The 22,600-nt window shown below is 42.1% G+C and overlaps 2 protein-coding genes across 3 annotated transcripts in view; both read right to left on the bottom strand.

Annotated features, from left to right (window-relative positions):
• Positions 1–1,724, bottom strand: part of LOC311269633 (transcription factor COE1-like) — a 96,304-nt gene extending 94,580 nt beyond the window's left edge. For both annotated transcript variants that reach the window (XM_084373936.1, XM_084373937.1), the window contains exons 1-2: positions 1,139–1,724; positions 369–525 (exon numbers count right to left, since the gene is read on the bottom strand). In XM_084373936.1, coding sequence (XP_084230062.1) covers positions 369–525; positions 1,139–1,266 — 285 coding nt within the window. In that variant the 5' untranslated portion in view covers positions 1,267–1,724. The remainder of the gene's footprint in view (positions 1–368; positions 526–1,138) is intronic.
• A 3,638-nt stretch (positions 1,725–5,362) lies between these two features.
• On the bottom strand, positions 5,363–22,346 carry LOC311268922 (RING finger protein 145-like). Its single transcript, XM_084372885.1, has 12 exons — positions 22,164–22,346; positions 18,233–18,484; positions 16,217–16,325; positions 15,954–16,045; positions 13,858–14,093; positions 13,521–13,696; positions 11,894–12,034; positions 11,616–11,798; positions 11,171–11,318; positions 10,895–11,017; positions 10,514–10,747; positions 5,363–9,546 (listed from the first exon to the last, which is right to left on the bottom strand). Exons 2-12 carry the CDS (start codon positions 18,414–18,416, stop codon positions 8,941–8,943), a joined length of 2,232 nt encoding a protein of 743 aa, XP_084229011.1. The 5' UTR covers positions 18,417–18,484; positions 22,164–22,346; the 3' UTR covers positions 5,363–8,940.
• Positions 22,347–22,600: the final 254 nt, after the last annotated feature.

Here is a 22,600-nt window from a genome sequence, read left to right as displayed (position 1 = left end):
TCATAATTGATGAGGGGAGCGCTCAGCCCGCCGCTGTTTATACAGCACAAGTGGTTTGTGTTGAATCAGCTGTAAATTAAAACTATTTCAACGTCTCAACAGGTTTTTATTTATCAGATGAAGAAATGGATTGAAGGACGTTTTATGAGTGAGAGTGTGTGCTTCAAATCTTATTTAAAACATAATAATAATAATAATAATAATAATAATAATAATAATAATAATGCATTTTAAAAACAGCAATTTATTTGTTTTATTCTATAAATGTTCATCATCACAGCTGAATAATGAGGCCTTTAAAATTTTAAATGTTCTTTCAGCACGTTAAATCTGCTATTAAGATATAATGCTTGTTTTTTTGTCCCCACCTTCTCCTTCTCGATGAAGTCCACGAAGTTGGTCCTCTCGATCTCCACCGGCTGACCCTGCCGGTCGTACAGAGCCAGGACGAAGTGGAAGAAGTTGGACTTGCGCAGGTTGGAGGGCGGCTGCTTCTCGAAGTGAGCCCGGGCCAGACCCACTCCGCTGCGGACACACAGGCGCAGGATGAGTCGGTGTTAGAAGGAATGTCGTGGGAGGCGATACAAGTTTACAAGTGCAAAGAAATAAGAGCAGCAAATCTTTTTATTATTATTATTATTATCATTATTTTCTTGATTTGACCAAGATTGTTTTATTTTATTTATAATAATAAACTATAATCACATGTGTCTGTGTTGGCTGATCTCGTCATGATTTATCCACCTTTACATCTGACTTTCTGGCTCAAGGGGAGAATTGTGTTCAGCCATGAATCTGTTTAGAAAAGAGGGAATCTGACAGATCTACTCCTCATTTTAAACCCAGAGCACAGGCCTGATTTATTTATTTGTCTCTTTGGCTTCATTAAACCTCAGCCAGCTGTGCGTAAAAAAGAATATGTGGCACCGACACATGTTGCTGTTAACTGTTCAGCACGTTGTCTTTAAATTATACAGTAAAAAAAAAAAAAAAAAATCTAAATAAGCAACAGTTAAATCCAGAAGTCTTCCTCCGGACAGCAGCTCCCATCAGCTCGCAGAGTCCTGACAGAAGACACCACTTTGTTTCCGTGAATGAAGGAGCAGCGCTGCGCGTCTCCGCCCGGGGAAGAGCTCACCTTTGGGCGGCCGTGTTGGCGTCCAGCACGCCGCCCCCCTGCATCCAGCTCCGGACATTCATGCCTCCCAGCGGCTCCTCCTTCAGGCTGCTGCCGCTTCTCTGGATGCTCTCCTGGATCCCAAACATGAACAAACCTCCGTGGCTCGCTGCTGGAGCTGTGCACTTGTCCTCCTGTAGATCCTTAAGCAACGTGGGGTGCGCTCTGTGCTGCGGGGGAAAACCCAAAGCGGCTAATTCTTGTCCTGAAGGAGTGTGTGTTAAAACAGACGGGACATCACATCGGGTCCAAAACTGTCCAAACACTTAAAACGCGGGTTTAAAATCGCCAGTCGAGTGTTGTGAGGAGTGTGGAGAGGTGTTTAAAAAAGTCTCTCCTGGTGCGCTTTGAGATCCACAGTTGAAGCTGTCAGGCAGAAAAGAGAGATCAGCTATCACCCAGATCAGATGTCATCATCCTCTGACACCTCTCTCTTCCTCTTTTTTTCGCTTTCTCTCCTCTTCTCCCTCAGCCCAGTGGTCCGGGACGCGTCGAGGGCTCTGTGGTGTCCAGAGCAGCGCTGCTTTCCTTCGGATGACTCCCGAGCTCTCGCCACTCCGCTCCCTCTCTGAGGAAAACGCTTTGTGACTCTTCCCAAAGGACTCTCTCTCCCTTCCCTCTCTCTCTCCCTCCCTCTCTCTCTCTCTCTCTCTCTGAGAACCAAACACGAGCTTCTCCCGCCCCGGGGGGAGAGAGAGAGAGAGGGAGGTGGGATGGGAAGAGAAGGAGGGGAGGGGACCGGAGGAGAGGAGAGGAGAGGAGACGCCCCCAAACAAAGAGTGAGGTCCGGTGCGCGCCGTGGAGTGGCACGGAGCTCCTCTCCTCTGTCCTCTGTCCTCTCTCCCCTGTCCTCTGTCCTCTCCTCTGTCCTCTGTCCTTGTTTAAAGAAGACTTTGCAGAAACGTCTCTTCTCTGCAAATGTGGAGATTAATTCTTGAAAATCGCCCGCGAAAGTTTCTGCTCAGCGGCACTTCATCAGGGCGCGCACACACAGTCACGTCTTGATCGTCTCCAACATCTGCCTTTATTACGAAAATATCAATAAAAACAATATTGAACTCTGCAGCATTTGATCGGAACTTTAAAACAAAGCACCAAACAACAATATTATTTCTCGCTCTTGATCATAAAAAGAAAAAAGAAACCCATCAGGCCACATGAGTCCCACGGATGAATCCCTGCTCTCGTCTGCGCGGATGAAGATCAGCTGATGTTCGCTTCAGCTGCAGACACTCGGTGGATCTGATCTGAAACCTCGGCCCGTGCATTTACACGGAGGTTTTTATTTAGACCAACCGGTTGGGCTCAAATATAAAAGCCATACTTCATCGCCACAACATCTCCCTGCTCCCCATTGTCCTCCGCAGGCCTCCTTATTGCAGGCTAGCGCCGCAAGACGCACAAACAAAAGCGACAATAACAATAATTAGCTCAAAATAACAATGAACATAATTGAGGATAATTGCTACCAGATCCCCCCGCTTTGTCTCTCCCTGCAGCACCATCTGTTATTTGAAACAATTTATCACGCCGCCGAGAGGGAATCCAAAACCCAAATGCAAATATTAATAGATAATCCCGTCAACTCATTTTTTTATTATTATTTTTTTTTATTCTAATAAAATAAAGCTGCAGAGTATCGATCCGCCGAGGTGCAAAAGGTCAACAACTTTTGTATTATTCAGCCGGCTGTGGGGATGATTGGCAGGGCGAACTGGCGCAGCTCCAGGGTTTAATTCCCAAAGGTTATTGAAAAACGCTCTTGACCTTGATTATGGAGAATAAGAGTCTTTTATGCTCCAGTTTCCTGCATATAGAAGAGAGGGAGAGGGAGAGACAGTGGAGGATCAGCCCGTGGAGGACTGAAGAAAGACACGTATGTGAGTGGAGGAGTGTCAAAGAGGCTGCATCGATCCGAGCACGTGAGCAAGTTAGACAATTAAAATATATAAAGTAACAGAGGAGGTTTGTCTCCGCATGCTCACGCGGGTTATGTGACAATATGGATGTAATGCTTCAGGTGTTAGAAATAAAAAAATTTTTTTTTTTTTTTATAAAATGCAATTTATAATGAATCAAAAGCTTCCTGTTAAATTGTTAGGAAAGGATATTATCGATTAATAAACACCCTGAAATATTAGTAAATTTATCATAAAGGTCCTAAAAGATTTTTATATCATGAGAATGCTCAAAAGGACAAATACCAATAGTGTCCACAGGTCACTTTAAAGTTGAATTGAGCGTCACAGATATTTAATCTGCATTAAAATCTAAATTTAGAGATTTTAAACGCGAGATGAAATCATAACAGATAATATAAAGAATAAAAAATATAATCAAGGAACTTAGTGAATATGGACGAGTCCGACTGAGCAGGAACAACCCGGCAGATTAAAGATGAACACAGTAAATAAACCGGTAGGGAGTCACTGATGTGCACAGTGAGGCTCAGCAGTGTTGTGACACAGACTGTCCCCGTGTGTGTGTGTGTGTGTGTGTGCGTCTCCAGCTGCGGTTTGTCTCCCGCATCAGCTCCCACTCGCTCTAAAAAACAGCACAACAGCGCCATCTTCTGTCTGATTCGTCCAACTACACACAGACCAAACTTCATACAGAAATAATACATTTTCCCAGTTGGTTAAACAACTTTCCTGAAACTAAAGGCTCAGTTTCTTAAAAAAAACCACTCTGATTTCATAAAAAAGTTTTAACCCAGGCTGTTTAACAGAGGGGATATTTAAGAAAATCAAGCTGACGACCTACGTCTAAGATTAAAACTGTGCATTGTTTTTTTTTCTGTACTTTTTTTCTTTTTCAATTGTGAAAACTAAGACATTTTAAATTACAAGCTTTATAGGCAGACACAGGGAATGTAACAGTCCAGCCCGTTAGCACTTTACTTTTTTCAGTTGACTAGGTCTAGACTGGTGATACAACACTGTGAATATATCTCAAGTATTGCGTTGACACAGAGAACTCACAACCCAGCCTCCCAGAGTCACACTGTAAACTTGTAGTCGATGCTTCAACATTGTTAGAGTTCAAGTCAAACTGTAAGCATTTCATTAGAAGTACAGGCTGGCGATCTTCCTCCTCCTCCTCCTCCTCCTGCTCTTGATCTTCTCCTCCATGCTGCTCCAAAGGCTTCTTTTATGCCCTAAAGAGAGTCGAGGTGTTTTGCCAGCTGAGCCTGAACATGTAAGAAGTGACTGAGACTGATTGGCTGTTAGGGGGTTGTATTTTGAATTGCCAGGATGAGATAGTGTGCAAAAACTGTGATTTTCAATTTCTGTCTGAGTGAAAACAGTCAAATTGAGCGTAGAGTTTTGCAGTCTGTAGTTTTTCGAAACATGAGGTTTGAGATTTTGTGAGTTCAAACTAAAGTTATACTTCTTCACACTTGTGGACACTTGGGAACATTTTTTATAAATATTGATTCCATTTTTCTTCTTTTAAATTATCAGAGAAATTCTACCCTCAATGTTCTTTTTTAAATATATAATGTTTAATTTTTAATAATTATATATATATATATATATACATATATTTATTTCAGTCCTTTTTCTGAACACATTATGTATGGACTACTCTCAGGGTGGAAAGACCATTTCACCCAGTATAACAAAGACTGTTTCTGAACAGGATTACCAACTATACCTTTAATGTTTACAATATCAATAAGGTAATAATAAAAAAACTGAAATATTTATGTTTTCCATAACTGAATAAACAATAAACAAGCTGTTCCCAAAAGAAAATAAGGTCCCCAGAACACTGTTTGAAGCTAGAAAGATGGCAGGGTCCGCCACATATAAACAAAGTAAAACAGTATGAAACTGTCTTGTCCTTTAAGGTCAGTATTTTTTTTTCAGTCATGAAAACAAAGACATTGTTTATTTAGTTTCTTCCGATTTAAATTTCTTTTCACCAAAACTACATAGTGCACCATTAAATTATTTGATATTTACAATTTTAGTGTTGGAAATTGTAAGTATTAAAAGTATCATCTATAATATTACTCATCTTTTATCGGCTCAAATTACAAGACTAAATTTAAATAATAGGCCTACTGCTTCCAATAAAAATCTAATAATAATACAGATTACCTCTTATAAGGAGCAGCGCTGCAGCACCATTACATGATATGGTTTTAAATCAGGCATCTGAAATAAAATCAAGGCTGAGTCCAGAGTGGATGGTTCATTTTATTTCTGACATTCAATTTTTGTAAAATAACCAAGGCAATGCCAGGCATTAAGTCCACAAATCAACCGTGGGGCTTTTTAACAGAACACAACTGGCATTCAGAGTCAGGTTTGACAGAGCAGGTCCTAAATGTGTGTGTGGAAAAACTAAATCAGACATAAAGAAGAGAAAGAAAATAAACAAAGATGTGAAGGGAGTCTCGGTCAGAGCCGCCCTGAACATGATAACGTGCGTCAGTCAGAGGCAACAGTACGAGACAGCAGAGCCGTGTCCTTCAGAGCTCTGTGGCAGCTATTGATTCCATTATATTTGCTTACATTTTAATGTTATAGTCATGATTTTGCAAAGTATTGTCTCAGAAACATCTGGATTTCAGATGAGAGACCGACTTCAGCTATTATACTGGCTGGTAATCATAGTCGTACTGATTACTGGTTATAGTATAGTTGATTGACTATTTTGAGAACAGAGCAATAGTATTAGTAATTTTGTAGTTGCTGGTTCCAGCTTTTTAAATTGAAGGATTTGTTGCATTTTCGTTCTTTATGATGAAACTAACTAAATGAAGAGTTTTTGGGGGTTTTGGACTGTTGGTTGGACAACGTTTTTTAACAATCATGAGAATGACTGGCAGAATAATCGATAGTGAAGTAATCCTTAGCTGCAGCCCTATTTTACATGAAGTCAATCCCTCAGCTAAAATCTCAGAGGTGCTTTGAAATGCAAATAATGCATTTAAAGATTTGAAAAGCTTTAAATATGTAATGTCCATAAGCTTTCGACAGTTATCAGATGAAGGTGTTCAATAGTCAAATATTAAACATGGAGCTTGGATTGCGGTTAAAACATTTGATGTTAAACTGTCCCAGACAGTATGAAACAATATGTCACAGTTCAGAGCCTGGAGAGTGACTGCAACAACTGCAATTTCTCCAACATGGAGTATAAACAGAGCAAACACATCTGGAATCAACAGCTGGTAGGCCTCTCTGCCAGGTATGTATCATTTAATACTGCGATGCACATTCACATACAGTTGCCAATGACAGTCATCACCTCGTGGAGACATTTCATCATGCAGGTGATCTCTCTGCCTGACACAGTTCAAATGCTCCACAGTAAAAAAAAAACGAGTGAGTATGAAGCTGTTTTAAAATGTGTGTAAAAGGTTTCAAGTGCTTTTGTATGAAATCAAAGACTAAGGAATGGAGCTGATGAGAATACAGAAAGATGTCCTTATGTTCACCTTTCAGAGGAACATGTGCAAAATACATCAAACTCTACATTTCATCTCTTAAAAAAAATAAACACAAATAGATAAACGAGCATTGGCCAGGTTGGATCCTACATCGAGTATTAATGTATTCATTCTCAGCCCTGCAGCCAACGCTTTCCAATGTCAACAGTAAAGTCATTCATAGTAATAAGACCTTTAGTAATAGTGGTAGTAAGTAATACTGTCAATGGTTAACTAGTGCGTCTCCTGTCCGTCTGCGCCATGCTGATCCCACTCCTAACAGTAGAGGGCACCGGAGTGATCACACCAGCTTGAGGACGCGTCATACAGACCGGAGAGGCAGTAACACTGGCTGGTCTCACGGGTCAGAGCGCTCGCTTTCCCGAAGGCTTCCAAGTTTGTCTTTGTCCACAGACATGTACAGTAACAAAGACCATCGAACCACCAGGAAGCCTTGGAGAAATCGAGCCCTCATCTTATTTATATATCAACACTCCTCTGGTTTAATATAGATGCCATACAGGGCAACATTTATATACATTACACACAAACAGATTGGGCTGTTTCCTCGTACACAAACAACATCAGAGGGTATTTGGTTGCTGACAGCCACAGAAACGGCTTTGGAGCATCGCTAGTATAAATGACATTAGTGCAAATGCAATCCCAAAAAGAAAAGAAAAAAAATGGCAGAAAAAACATCGGTAGCCAGGTTGGAGCACACTGGGGGACAAACAAATAAACGCTATGGTAACAGTGGCAGCGTGCAAGCTCTACAAATAAGCGTGCATCAGGACTCTGCATTCTCAGGTCTTTCTATTAAACCTTCAGACTTTCCAGCACACACTTCACAGGAGCCAACAGTGTCTGTGTGTGTGGGTGCAAGCATGTGTGTGAAACAAAAAAAAAGCTTTCCTATCGAGTGGCTCAATTTGCTGGTAGAAACATTTCATGGAGGAGGAAGAGGATGGTGAGGGTGCTCTGATGTGATTGGATGGAGCCATAGTCGAGTCAACAACTGCTGGCTCCATGACAAACACTGGATGTACTGGTTCAGTGAATGCGTTTGTGAATCAGCTGAGCTCGGGACGATGAGTGCGGATAAGTACCATGAATGAATTAAAGCCAAAGACGACAAAGTTTGGGCTCTGAGGGCTAATTTACACTGCACGTTCTCACAACGCTGAAGGGTCAAACACAAACTATACGTGGCCTCTGTTGCATGTCATCCCCGTCCTCTCCCTTTCTCTCCCTCATTTTCAGTCTGTCCGCACTGCGTGTTGTCTGATAAAGCAGTAATGTAAAAATTATCTTAAAAATAACATCTCTTTAACAGGAATACAAAAGTTTGGCGATGAGGAGTAGAGCTGTTGTTGCTGGGACCAGCCAAACAAGTTTGATTTGAAGCTTGACACATGAAATTATTTTTTCCATGTGAACACTTGACTAGACCACACCACGTATCCTCTGCTTAGCACCAGGCTTCAGGTCATGTGATGGCCTCGAGAAAACAACATTCAATCTCTTTTGATGCTCCGTGTATTCACTAATACACGCAAATCTTTATCAAAACCGATGGAGAAATTTGTACTTTGTGAGTCGCTATTTAAAAAGCAACCCGTCAAGGCTCTCTGAACATTTTGAACCATTCCTCCACGGATCATGGCACATACAGGACTACAGAGAGAACCCAAATACTATGAAGTGTACAGCAATGAGAGTGCAGCTGCACAAACAAAAGGCAGGATGGGAGCGACCATCACGTGAAATGTGTGGGACTGAAATAAGAAGGAAATAAGCTTGATTCTATAAGTGTCACCATGGGTCTAATATCAATGTGAAAATCTAGGAAAACAGCAAAAAAAAATGGAGTAATGTGATTCTTCAGTTTCATTCAGGATTTCACATTTCGTGGACATGACATAGAACTACCAATTATTCATGAGATGAGATTACTGCCTTCCCATTTTTGTGGGAAAGGAAAAAGAAACACATGGAACAAGTTATGCCCACTCTAATGAAATCATTGCTGGCATGAAAGTTAAACTCATCATGGAAACACATTGAGATGATCTGTTCCAAGACAACTGCCCAAAAAAATGGCCTTTAAATGCTGTGTGATGAATATTTGCTTAGAGATTGTTTTTGGATTTTTTTCTCTCCTCCAAATGAAAATGGAGGAATCTGGAGTTGAATTTCTGACATGATGGGATAGCCAACCGCTGGACGAGTAGAATATAGGCAGAATACTGGCAGATGGAGTATTTAGATTGTGTGTTTATATGTGCATGCATGTATGTCTAATGTGTTGCGATGGGGCTCAGAGGCTGCATGAAGGAGGACACTGTTCATCAGAGGGGGAAGTGGGCTGGTCAGGCTGTGATGATGATGATGATTCCCGGCTGCCCAGTCGGAAGCCTGGGTTTAGCTGAGGGGCGGGCTCAGGTTCAGCCTGCGAGGACGAGTGGTGAGAGTTGGAGGGGGCAGGGGACATGTCCAATGTGTCGGAGGAAGACGACGAGGGATGATCTGTGGGCAGCTGGTTCTTAGATTCAGTCACAAGTGGGGAAGGAGAAGATGACGATGAAGTCTTCAGGTTCTGGGGAGCAGAGGGCACACCAGAAGAGGAGGAGGAGGTTTCTCCAGCTGACATGACAGGTCCATTATCTCCCTCCTGCTCTCCTGTTCCCTCCTCCTTCCCATCCTCTGGAAGTGTGCCTTCTTTCTGCTTCTTATTGGCGTCGTCCTGCTCTGCAGGGCTCTGATTGGCCACAGGGGCGTCTTGGTTGGGGACAGTAGTGGTTGGTGATTGGCTCTTGAGTTGCGAGTGACAGAGGGGGCATGTCTCCTGGACGTAGAGCCATTTCTTCAGACAGCCAGCGTGGAAGAAATGACTGCACGGAGTGATCACAGCACTGTTCATGTCCTGGAAGGAAAGAGCACAAACACACATCGGCTGTGTTGTCACATTTCCCTTGACATTTTAAAACCACTTTGGCCTATGTTAACATGCATCAGATCCACATTAACCCTGATTCTAAAACATTAACACAAGCTGTGGAAAACATTAAATAAAAACAGAATGCAATAATTTGCAAATGAACTGTGTTCAATGAATAGAGTTTAAAAAGATGCCATATGTAAGAATTGGATACCTGGATAGACAAATGTATACTCCAAGAAAATAGGGGGCTGCATATTGCCAGAGTAACAACTATCTGCTGCTTACTGTAGCTGCTGTTAGTTAGCTCAGTTAACTGTGCAGCTGGTGGCCGTATTAACTGATTCTGCCAGGACTGGGATTTGAGAGCACTGGGGGAGTACTGGTTTTGTTTACTATCTGACTATCACCTCTTGAGTTATAAAATGGCTAGGGGCTAGCTGGTTAGCAATACAAACATCAACATCAAAATTGTTATTCTGAATGTTTTAAGCTAAAATTCCTACACATTGCACCTTTAACAAAGTGTTCCTGAGCCGTTGAAGTAATATCTTTTCACAATCGTGTGTTTCACAAAGGGGTGAACCTGCATCATCCCTGTTTGTTAACGACTGAGCCTTTCAAGGTGTCCCTTTCATGCCCAAACCTGATACTATCACCTGTTACCAATTAACCCGTTTACCTACGGGATGTTCCAAACAGGCATTTTTGGAGCATTAAACAACTCTCATATACTTTTGATGTCCCCGTCCCAATTTATTTGAAAAATATTTACAAAAACCTATGGAGTTGATGATGTAAAACATGAAGTATATTGCCCCTATGCTGTTTTAAATTCAGTATTCAGCAATTATCACATTCTGTTTAATTTTTGGAATGGGGTGGTAGCTTTAACTTGAAGACTGAAATATATTCTTGGCCAAAAACAGAAACACACAAAACCAGCACATACCTGGTAGCAGATAGCGCAGATGTCGTTGTACTGTTCCAGCTGTGTGTTGCTAGCCGTGGGGAGGCTTTTGATCTTGTTTACAGCATCTCTCCTGAGCAGGAAACTCTGCCAGCCCAGCTGGGCTCTGAGCCAGACATTATAGTACGAGTGGACCAGGATGATGGTGCTGCCCATCACACTCCATTCCCCAAACACCGTCTCTGACACGCCGTAGCACACCACACACACCGCAACCTGGCAGGGGAGGAAATTAGCCAATGTCTTAATGTAACAGATGCAACACTGTATATCAACAATGCTACTGCCTTTTATAAACATCCTGCCATCTCAATTGTGCTCCTTTACAAAACTGTATACCATGTGTGCATGTGTGACACTCACCAGGAACTCCAGCAATCTGTAGGTCCCGTTGACACAGTAGATAACTTCATCCATGTTCTCCACTGGAGCCTTACGAAACTCCTCCACCATGAAAAGAACGTAGATCAGCAGAGTGCCAAGGACCTGGGGGTGACAGAGGGGAGTGTCTTGATGTTGTTCAGTTGAATAACTAATCACAAATTATAGATTCATAAGGATCCTCAGGCACAGTGGATAAAACTGGAGTTACTGTATGCTGTGTCTGTGTGTGTGAGATGTTATCTGCTTGTGTGTTACCTGCAGGGAGGTTAGGATGGAGGAGGAGATGATGATGAGAAGCCAGAAGTCCATGTGGAAGAACTGACAGATCATGTAGGCCATGTAGGCTGGAAAGATTAGCAAGAACAGACAGAGAGACACCGCTCTGAAGTGCTTCCACAAACTCCTGAAGGGACAGACAAGAGAAGAGGATCAGCTTCATCTGTGCCAAACATGGAAATTTTGCTTCAACACATTCAGCCAAGGTTTTTTTTCCTGTTTTCAAAAACATTTCCTGTCCTTTGAGGTCATAATAAACATGTTTGTCACTTAGTTTTGACCTTTAAGTGAGTTGCAGCAAAGCCAAAGCACTCAAGTGTTCAGCATTTTTCACAGCAGAAATCTGTTTTTGATGACGGAGGATAAGAATTGTAAAGGAAACAAATTCTCAATTAAAACAAGATGTATGGTAAATTTATCTTACTTGTCTCTGGACGCTCCCAGGGCCAGGACTATGGGGTCAGCTATCTCCAGCATGGACTGCAGGATGGAAGCAACAACAATGAAGAGGATGATGGAGAGGAGGAAGGCTCTGTGAATGACCTGAAGCTCGATGAGGCCGGTCTGGACAGCAAGGATCAGCAAGGTGATGCCTTCTGTCATCCCCCTGCACAGAAATGAACATGCAAAGTGATTAAAACTAATAGCCAGACACCAACAGACACCCTCAACAAACCCACACACACATCCTCGCTGACCGACCTGTGCATGGTGTTGTCATTCATAAAGGCTCTGTAACCTTGAAGGTAGAACTTGCAGAGTGTGAGAACTCCCAGAGCAATGAAGGAGACGGTGAAAACCAGACCCAGCAGGGAGTACGGTGTACTACAACATTCTGCAATACTGAGGACAGGGAGGGAGGGAGGGAGAAGAAGGAGAAAGAAGGTGGAGAGTAAAAGATGGTTACAAAACAAGGCAAATAAAACACCCAAACTAGAATAACAGCCTTGTGGTTGTAAAAATCCATGCACCAGTCAAGCTGCAGTTTAAGTCCATGTCTGTCCAGAGTCAGAATAAAGTCTAAGTAGTGAAGAATTTGAAGGAATATAATTAAACATATTAAGCGTAGTTCTTGGCGAAAGTGAGAAGAAGCTACAAATAAAAAAAAACAAGAATGTTTCACAGTCATCTTCAACCTGGCATTTCAATAATCTGCACAGTTTCAAGATGGACACCCAAGATTCAGTATCTGACCAAATGTGGAACATGTTCACCATCTCCCCTTCTGTTCCTGCATTCAAGAATGGCCAAAAAAGTTTTGCAGGACATTATGATGTCACAGTAAAGTTGACCTTTGACCTTTGTGTCATTTTGTCGTAATTAGTGGAGCCCGAACAATACTCGGTCTGATGCTGATACCGATATTGGAGCAAAAAAGTATGATATCCGATATATATTGTGGTTATGAAACACTTATATGTCACAGAGGAAGGATATTTTACAGTTCAACAATAAACTTATTTCCAGAAGAAAAAAATAGTTTTGATTTTGGCACAAACAGGACAACCTATACTCCAATACTGATACATCCATTCAGCTGATAATATCTGCCAACCAATAAACTGGTCGGACTCCAGTAATAAGTGTATGAATTCTTGAGTTATAGCCTAAAACCTATAGTTTCAAGTTCAAGTACATTTTATTTATATAGCCCCAAAATCACAATCACATTGCCTCAGTGGGCTTTACAATCTGTACAGTGAACGACATCCTCTGTCCTTAGACCCTCGATTCGAATAAGGAAAATCTGATACAAGTAGTTTATATAAAATACATGTGAAGAATGTGGATCCAGTTTGAAGAAATTCCTTCGAGGCCTTTCGGCGATATTGCGTTCAAAAGAATGGGAATGGTTGGACATGCACTGACAGACTACCCAAAAACAAAATGCCTCTGGCCACAGCTCTTGCCAGGGTGGAGGGATAGAAATCATAGCCTTATTTTAGCAAATTGAATTGGTCCAGGAGACCTATAATATACTGATTTGGCTCCTATTAACTCTAGCAGGGTGATGTCAGTTTGGTCCAAGGCAAGGTACCTCCACGATTACTGGCCAGTTTGCATGAAATTTGCTATTGAGATTCGTGGTCACCTTTGCCAAGTGACACCATCAGGTACAGCTGCCCAACCCTGTGACCCACGACGCAGTATCTCAAAACCTAATGTTCTCTTTTCCATTAAACCTGTACTTCATGCGTTTCTGTATGATATATTAATCCTTGTGATGGCTCCTGCCACACAAAACATATGACGCAACAAACACAAAAAACACAATATAAACAAACTCTCTATGACGCCCCACACAGTTTAATCACTGCTATGGTCTTACCTGGTAAGAAAGAGGAAAAGGAGCCTCTCTCTTGAGGTAGGCTGGTCTCTGGTGCTGAAGTATGAGTAGATCTGCAGAGCAAACAGCAGTAGCCAGAAACACATGAAGAGAACAGGAAGGACCAGCTGGTTCCATAGAGACATTCCTAATGCGAGCAGCCCGTACACTTCCACCACCTGAGGGACGAGAGAGAGAGAAAGATATGGAGGTCATCGGGCCAAAGACAGAATCACATTAATATTACATACGAGGAAATCTCTCAGGACTACTATTACTGAAATCCTGTCACAAAAACTGAAAGAGCTTGCACGATTAGGCCACATATCTAATACATTACCTGAGCCAGCTCCCTGTAGGCAGTCTTGGCCAGGTTGTATGGTACCAACAAGTTAGAAGCCAGGAAGTAAATGACCTCCAGGCCTGTGAAGATCATGGAGAACTTATTGATGAAGACGATGGTCTCCAGTGGGACCAGACACAGTCTGGCCACCAGAGGGAGGAGGTGAGCAGAGAAAAGCCAAATCCTCTTGGTCTGCATCACACAGGAACAGAGTGTACACACCACCAGCTGACCTGAAAAAAGGATGAAAGAAGACGCACGTACAGAAGCATGATTGTGTGCACACTGTTGCAAATGTGGTTTAGGAACAGCTTGTTCCGATGCATGGCCTGTGGTTTTTGTCTTATTGAGAGCTCAAATAAAAGAACCATCTGAAAGTATTTAAATCCGCCCCAGAGTGATGAGAATATGTCAGCTACAAAAGCCAAACAAACACTCACAAAGATAAGAAATAATCTGGAGTCCACTTTCATAATTAGTAGCTTTAATCCCCCGCCCCCCGCCTCTCTCTCTCTCTGTCTCTCTCTCTACACAGCAGTATATCTTTGTCACTGTAACCATGTTATTTTTGCTTTCTCAGGCTTTCACTGTGCAGTGAAATCAGCTCTCAGTATGGTCTATTTATAGCACAGGAGACTCCATATCTACTCTCTAGTAAGATGAAACCAGGTCCTATGGACTCGTAACATTTTACATTTCAACATGGACCAGCTTTACAGTACTAGGGGTAGTAGTAGTTGGTCATCAGTAAGTTTTCTGCCACGAGTGGCCAGGTGACCTTAAAGGGATGCTTTTAAATATACCCAAGCAAGTTTTGGCAAAACTCTATTAGACAGATGCTGATCTTCTTCTTCCACCTACTCTACAGAAAGATTGCAGCTGACAAGTTAACAGAGCTGCATCTCTGCTAAGAGGTCACTTCCTCAAGAAGATGGATTTTCAGTCACAGAGAGTTAAGGTTAAACTTAAGCTCGTCCAGATGTAAACAGTGAAAACAGAGTTTCTTAATATCTCCACTAGTAGGGGTTTTCCAAAATCAATGTTTTCAGTGACCCAAAACACTGCTTCATGTGTGAGAAAGGCCAAAACGCATAGAAAAAGCTTTGTCATAAGAAATACCTGGTCATATGTGAGCAGGGCCTAAGTCCCTTCACTCACTATAGCCTTGTGTTCACCAAGCAGCCCCATTCAGTTCAGTTCATTACAGATTATAACAGTTATTTTTTCGTTTCTTTTTTTGTGGATGGTACCAAATGAAACTCTCAATATCATTTTGTTTTTCGTTACCCTTCTTTTGAGGTTACTAGCATACCGATCCGATTCCAAAAGGTGGAGTTAAAACACTGTAGACCACTGATCGGTCAGTCAGAACAAGTCGTCTCATCCTCTGTGCTCTGATGTTGAATTTCCCAAACTCCTATTTTCTTTTTCAGCAGTCTTTTGTCTTGCTGCCTGCAGCCTTTTCTCAACCAAAGCTTGTTTCTCTGTTGTGATAAACAACCACACGTGTGCTGTGCTGTGCTGTGCGTATTGAGCAAAATGAGAGAGGGGCAGAAAAGAGACGAGGGATGCGAGCAGAGCAAAAGGAAAAAAGTGCAGTAGTTTGCATATGTTGTCAGTCGGGCAATCATGTACAGTATAGGTCAAATTATGTCACTTAATAAAAGCATCAGCTTCTCACGTGTTAAGGCCAGTCTCCCCTGTTGTTTCCCCACAACACCCAGCCAGTAACAATCCCGCCTACATGTAAGAGTACTGTCCGTGGTGGAAACAGAAAGCAGATCTCCCATTGAGGTACAGTTACCGCAGGTTACGTATGGATACTTTAGTGGAAACAGTGTAAATTGCAGGACTGTAAGTGACAGATGATCTGTGTAATTCTTTGTCCAGACTTTTATAGACTCTCCACATGCATGGGCGACCAGGACGGAGAGTGTAAGAGGGAGATCAAATTGTAAAGAGGAAGAGTTGAGCTGTGAAAGCAGCTGATGAAATGTATCAGCCTGCCTAGGTTTAGTTTTTTGTACGATGCATTCATGCCTCGTCATGTATACTGCACGTGTGTCTTCATGCATTCATGTGTAATGATATACCTATAAGAGCAGTGGTGAATCTGTTCATGGAGAGAGGTTCCAGGTAGACAGGTCCTTCATGGCCAGACTCCAGTTCGCTGCGCACGTAATCCCTGACAAAGAGAGACCAAAACACTCAATTTACAGGGAATCTGTTGTGACTTATTATACAACACTGTCCTATAACTTAACACAAAGATTCCTAACCTCTCATCTGAACCAGCAAAAGGAGTAACAGATCATGGGATAGCTGCATTATATAATGTCTAATAGTGTGTGTGTACCTTGAGACTTGGTGACCAGCAAATAGTAGTAGGGCCGTAAGGACATACAGGTAGAGTTTAACCAGGTGCTGACGAGGCAGAGTCAGGAGCACCAGGCTCAAGATATAACCTGCGATTCCATCAGAAATGCAGACACAAACAATCTTATTGAGACAATCAACAAAAACAGCACAAAGAAAGATTGTGAAAATACTTACAAAAGCTTTTCTTGCACATACTTGATGCGTATGTGTGTGTGTGTGTGTGTGTGTGTGTGTGAGACAGATGTTTCTTATGTAATTGCAGGGAGCTATTTTTGACAGTCAATCAAACATTCACTGCTGCCAATAGGCTTATCGTACAACAGTCCGCTACCTAAAGCTCCTCAGTGCATAGCAACAGTTACTTTGGTTTCACAGCCTCTCTCCCCTTTTATTCTGTCTGTCCACCCACAGCGCAAATCAGCACATACCAAGCCTATTGGCTCATTAACCAACTGCAGCCAAGTCTGACAGCACACACTCACAAACGCAGACATAATAAAACTCAACACTGTGCTGGTCTGTGGTTTGAACCAACGGTTTTCTTTTAGCTTGCTCAGTTTATGTTAGGCTAAGCGTGTTCAGACTTTGCTGTGTCAACTTCACCCTCACATCAATGCTACTGTGTTTCAGTGCTTCTGTGTCACTGGAAATACAGGCTGGAACGGATCTGTGTCCTTACTTGTATGACAAGATTAACAGCAGCCTACAAAGGCTTCACAATCGTAAACATGTTCATTGATATTTAAGTGGAACACACAGAACTTCTCACAAAACTGGCGACCATCCAGTTAAAGTTCAATCCAGGGCCACAGCATGGAAGCATCACCACCGATGTTATGTTTGTGTGTTTCTGTGGTGGTGAACCAAAAATGTAATTGCCACTATTAAAAGACTTCTGTATTTCAGGGTTAACTGTACTGCTAAGAGATTAAATTTAATGCTGCATTCCAGACAACTCGGATCTTGAACATTTTTGACCTCCTCCTAGAAAAAGTACAATGGAAGGCCACTCAAGAGCAGAGTTCCTACTTGCAGAGTCTGGTAAATCCATCTACCTGGACCTCATGAAGAAGCAGTTGTCTGACATCACACGATAATGGCAGCACCCATAGAGAGGGGGTAGGATGTATTAGCAGAAGACAGTATTTGTATTAGGCTAGCCAAGTATAAGCAGCATAAGTCCATGGGGAATTCATCAACCCAAGACTGGGGAAAAGGTTGGATAATAGTTCAGTGTTGATGAAGGATGGCACTCTGAAAGCCTTTTCGTTTGTTATTTTTCAGTTCTACTGTTTAACTTTCTCTGTCGACAGAGCTACCTACACACTTGACACTGGTCTCACATCAAGTTTGACTGGCACAGCTGAGTCACACTGCCAGAATGCCACTGCTGGGGCAAAAACCACACAGCTGGAGGAGGAAAACTGGTTCACACAGCATCCACTATTGTTATTTTACCATCGGACAAACAGGATAGTTCTGGTCAAACTCCACTTGTCGTCATGCCAAACAAGCTGTCCTGAATTCAGCCCAAAGCACAGCCTCATCATGGCTTACTGCCTACCAGCATGTATGAGCATCTGAAACTGACAGAGTTGGGTAAAGAGGGCTAACAATGCTGAAGAAAATCATGCAAATCCAACCAAGATTGTGACTGTTGTAACTTCAGCTAATGATAAAACCAACGGAACAGGAGGCACTTTAGCTGATAGCCCAGTCAAATAGTATAAACAAAACACCTACTGTGGGCCGTTATATCTGACATACTATACGCTACAGCTTTTTAATACATGTTGCATTATCAAATAGGTAAAATGCTATGTAGTGCAGATAGAACAAGACATTTGTATAAGATGATTGCTTTATTCTTATCCTTGAAGAACCATTAAAGAAAGAAGACTGTGCTGAAACAGACAGCGTGTGTGTGTGTGTGTGTGTGTGTGTGTGTGTGTGTGTGTGTGTGTGTGTGTGTGTGTGAGACACCAACACTGACCTACGTAGTGCAGGTAAAGAGCCAGGTATTTGTACTGAAACAGGGGGTTGTTGGAGAGGCTGGAACGCTGGATCTTCTGGAAGAAGGAGCTGACGTCCCAGCGGTACAGGACATCCAGCAGCATGATGCTGGGAACTCGCAGACCCACATTGAGCACCGCCTCGACACGGTCCTTCACTGCCATGGCCTCAGGTTTACCTCTGATCGGCAGGCAGAACTGACCACTACGACGGGATGTTAACAGTGGGTGCACTGCAGGGAAAGAGAAACAATGCACAAAAAGATATTTAATAGGATGCAGAGAATAAAGGAAGCAGTAACAGAGGGTGAGGGCAAGAAATGAGGGAAGGATGAATGCCAGCCAGCAGAGAAGGAGGAGGAATGGGGTCGAGAGTGAAGGGAGTTTCATAGGGAGGTAGAGAGATAGGTTAAGAAAACAAATAATTTCAAATGAAGCTGGATCACAATCAAACAGGCTTTTTATTCTAACGGCTACAGAAATGCATGCAAAACACACTAACTGCTAACAATAGTCAAATTTTATTGTGGCTGGCACTTTTCCTGCATTTGGCAGGTGGGTGGTGTTAAAATTCCCACCCTTATAACACTCATAACATTCAACGGGCCTTTTCATATTTGAAGCTAAAGCTACACAAATGCCTATATATACTTGCAGATTCATTGAAAAATGACACTATAACTTACACTAATTACACTTATTTGGCAAACTGTTCAACCATTCAGTTAAGTCATTGATAAATAATATGACAGAACCAAACAATACAGGTTATTGTACATGCACTGACTGGAGACTTTAAAACTTTTATCCCACAAGTTATATTAACAAAACAACACTCAGAAATACTCGTCGGAACACCAAGAGTCAACAAACATACATAAAATTACATTTTCTCATCTAAATAGCTGAAACCAATCAAATCACATCAGATATTAGGCTATTCAAAAGTTGTTAATTTTGGACTTGGTATTGTGAGTTTTAATGCTGTTAAAATGATTATCTGGAACAAATTCACAAACCGGTGGCCTTGCTGCTTCCCCAATTCTTTTGTGTGTTTGTGCAGGGAGGATCAGTCAGGTGGGGCAGTCAACAAAAACAAACAGTACTGCCAAACAACTCATTTTGTTTACAGGCAGTCGTCCTACCCTCAACTCATGAGTGTCATGTTCCTCTCTGCTGCTCATTCAGGAATGCAACAAACACTAACATGAAAAAACAGCTAGTCTGGAATAGGATGTGTCTGCAGAGATGCCACAGGAATATCACAAGGTTGCTCCAGTTCCAAGAGTGGCAACACAAAGAACAGATTCACATGGTTAAATCCAAATCAATAATCAATCAAGACTTGAGTACATGTAAAGGGATCCAGGCTGTTTGCTTCCAGACACTGACCAACTGCGCAGAGCTTAGCATGAGCACTGGACAAGCAACTGGGAAAATAAACAATGTGGTAACACTTCCAGGTGTTTTAATGCAGGTGCGACTCAGCGACAGGCCAGACAAATTAGGCATACTGGCAAAACTGCTTATTCACGTATACGCTTCCCCAGCTTTTCACACACTGTTCTGTTTATATTTACTGCATACAATTAGTACTGTGTTTATTTTCTTTCTTTACAACACTTTCTAGTGGCAGACATGTTGGTTAACATTCTCTATCACAGTATGTGAGCTTTATAAAATCAGCATTAGTGGAAAAGTACTTTTTCATTAATATAACTGAGTAAACAACTTTTTAGAAAACAGCTGGGGACTATGGGAATCAAATATGTTGATAAAAAGTGTCCGGAAGCACTTCATCATATTGATGAAAGAATCTTGTAAATCCAGTATTGCCGTAAAACTGTCCTGCTCATTGATTTGCAACATTGCCCTGCAGCAATGGCCCAATCAGAGATATTAAAAGGAGGCACATACATCAGATGGTACGGCATAATCTTTGATGGCTAACATTTTTGTCATCACTAGGCCTAACATTGCTGAAGTATTGACATCAGTGGACTGTGAGGCTGCTGGGCTTCTGACTGAAACCTACTTAAGCCTACTTATTGTGTTGAATTCATCAGAAATATTAACATGATTGCAGAATAGATAATACACTGCTTATTCTTAGAGATACAGGATATGGTTGAAAAAAATTATATTGCGCTTATTCTACAGATATTACTCCTGCGATTTGATGTGGGGACGATCATTTTTGCATCACAATTTTTCCGTTTTTGCTAAAAAACAATTGAAGTCCTGATGATGTGACATTTGTTGGAGTCTGTACCAAACAAACACATCTTCTAGGAAGCCAGGCATCACTGCAGCACTCATTCACCTCATTATAATACATTTTACCTTTTGATGTTGAAATTGCTGCTTCTGCACCCGGCCATGTCGTAATTTATTTTGATTAGCTGTGCAGCCCAACTTATTCTTATACTAAAGATTGCCTTTCAATTTGATTTCCTTTCCCCAACTAAATTATATTACAGTTGCTGATGAAACACAAATACCCAATGAATCAAAACAAACGACCACTAGATCACAAGCATAAAAAATAACTCAGTAAAGCAAACACACCTAATATAATCATTGTTTCCCAATCTAACTTAACCACCATTGTGAAAAACCTGTGCTGACTGACAAGGCAATCGGAGTCTATTGTTGTTTTCAGGTTAAGTGATCCAGCTGTTCCCTGTTCAAACTCATTTTGAAGACTTGATGATCTCCAATGAAGCAATCAACGCTAACCAGGCTCAGCAGTAACAGTACCATAAACTGAAACCTAAGGGCCCTTTATTTTCTTAATGCTAGCTGAGCTACTACAGTCTTTTAGGAACTTTGTTTGCAAACCTGCAACACAGGCATTTCACACCCGAGTCCTCCTCACTCAGGGTGCTACTTTCTAAATTGCAGATTGAAACTATTCTTAGAGGCTCAAGCATACTCAGCAGAGTAAAGTTTGATCACTTCCACACCGACCTTCTGATTGTGGCACTTAAAAGACAACTTTTCAATCTCTGTTTAACGCTCGAGAATACATCAAAGTTGCCAATAGCAGAGTTTCCATCCATTAATATCCCTGTATCCCGGGACAGGACCCTGATAACTTACATAACTCTGAATTCACCACGACTAGCACTGGCCAGAGAGAGATCACTTCGCAGAATACGAGCTTATATAACGCGGCCGTCTACCACTGTATTTTTATCTGTCGTAATCCATTAGCAGTTACAGTGCAAACAGTAGTTGGATTACTTTAAATGGGCGTATTTATACCTTTACTCGCTTAACTGAAACACTGGCACTACAAACCTTATGGATGAGTGAGTGCTGCATCTATTGTGGTAGCTACACCATGAACTCTAGTAACCCCGCGGTCTCGACGGGAGAAAATCTCTAAGCTACGTCGCAAATGACTGCAACACTTTGCTAGCTACGCTGGTTTGTATGTTGCAGCGTATTTATAGGAGCGACAAACCAAATGCGAGGCTTCGGTTTCTCCAGGCGTGATGTGTCAAGTTGGTAATACAGCCATAACAGTGTAGCCTACGTGCAGAGTGGGGATGATGAGCTGCATCGAGCAGGCAGCAGGCACAGCGCCAGCAATTCGAGCTAACGTAGTCAGCTAGCACCGAGCTCTGCTAGCTACTGTCAACAACCAACACAAAACAAACTACAGGCGTTAGCTTGGCTCTGCCGCTACCACCTTACACACCAGCGGCCACATCCACACACGTCCACATAAAAGCAGTTAAGATTAGCTTAAACCATTTAAAGATTAGTTAGCGTTAGCATAAACTGTTGCCCCCTAGCCACTAAGTCCAACTGGAGGTAGCTAGCTAGCTAGCAGCTGGTAACGTTAGACATACCGAGCTAGCTATGGCGCCCGGCCAGGACTAGTAAGAGAAAAAGGGAACTTACATTTGAAGGACGATGTTCGCAATATGTACAACAGTTTCGGGATGCTTTTCGGGTCGGATATCGACCATTTTAACTCGGCACCGCCCGAGTTAACGGTCCTCTCGATGGAAGCGCCTCACACTCAAAGGATGCGGCCGATCCGCTCATCTCACCTAGCAGCCATTACCCCAAAGTACCGAGGAGGATGTACTGGGCATGCGCAGTATAGGCTGTCCCCATTAAATCCTTCGGCCCCTTGAAGTGAACCTAATTTGTTATTCTAATACCTTTGTGAGAAGTGGTGGTCCTTACTAGATCTGGACTTGTACTAAAAGATTGTCTAACCTTGTGTTGCTAAAGTTAGGCCTTCTCAATTTAAATGCAGGGTAAATTGTGATGTGTTCACTGTTTTGGTGATATTGTAACTGTTTGTATTTACTGTATGTGATGCAATGTGA

Source organism: Pagrus pagrus (genome assembly GCF_965226575.1).
Source record: "Pagrus pagrus genome assembly, chromosome: 14".
In the NCBI taxonomy this organism is placed as follows: Eukaryota; Metazoa; Chordata; class Actinopteri; order Spariformes; family Sparidae; genus Pagrus; species Pagrus pagrus.
The sequence above is the reverse complement of the archived record's forward strand: the minus strand, read 5'-3'. Positions and strand labels throughout refer to the sequence as shown.

Coding starts and splice junctions, on each gene's coding strand:
- LOC311268922 (XM_084372885.1), bottom strand. CDS start 18,416: ATGGCAGTGAAGGACCGTGTCGAGGCGGTGCTCAATGTGGGTCTGCGA. Junction 16,326..18,232: donor TCTTTACCTGCACTACGTAG/GTCAGTGTTGGT, acceptor ATGGAATCGCAG/GTTATATCTTGAGCCTGGTG. Junction 14,094..15,953: donor ATTCACCACTGCTCTTATAG/GTATATCATTAC, acceptor TCCTTTTTTCAG/GTCAGCTGGTGGTGTGTACA.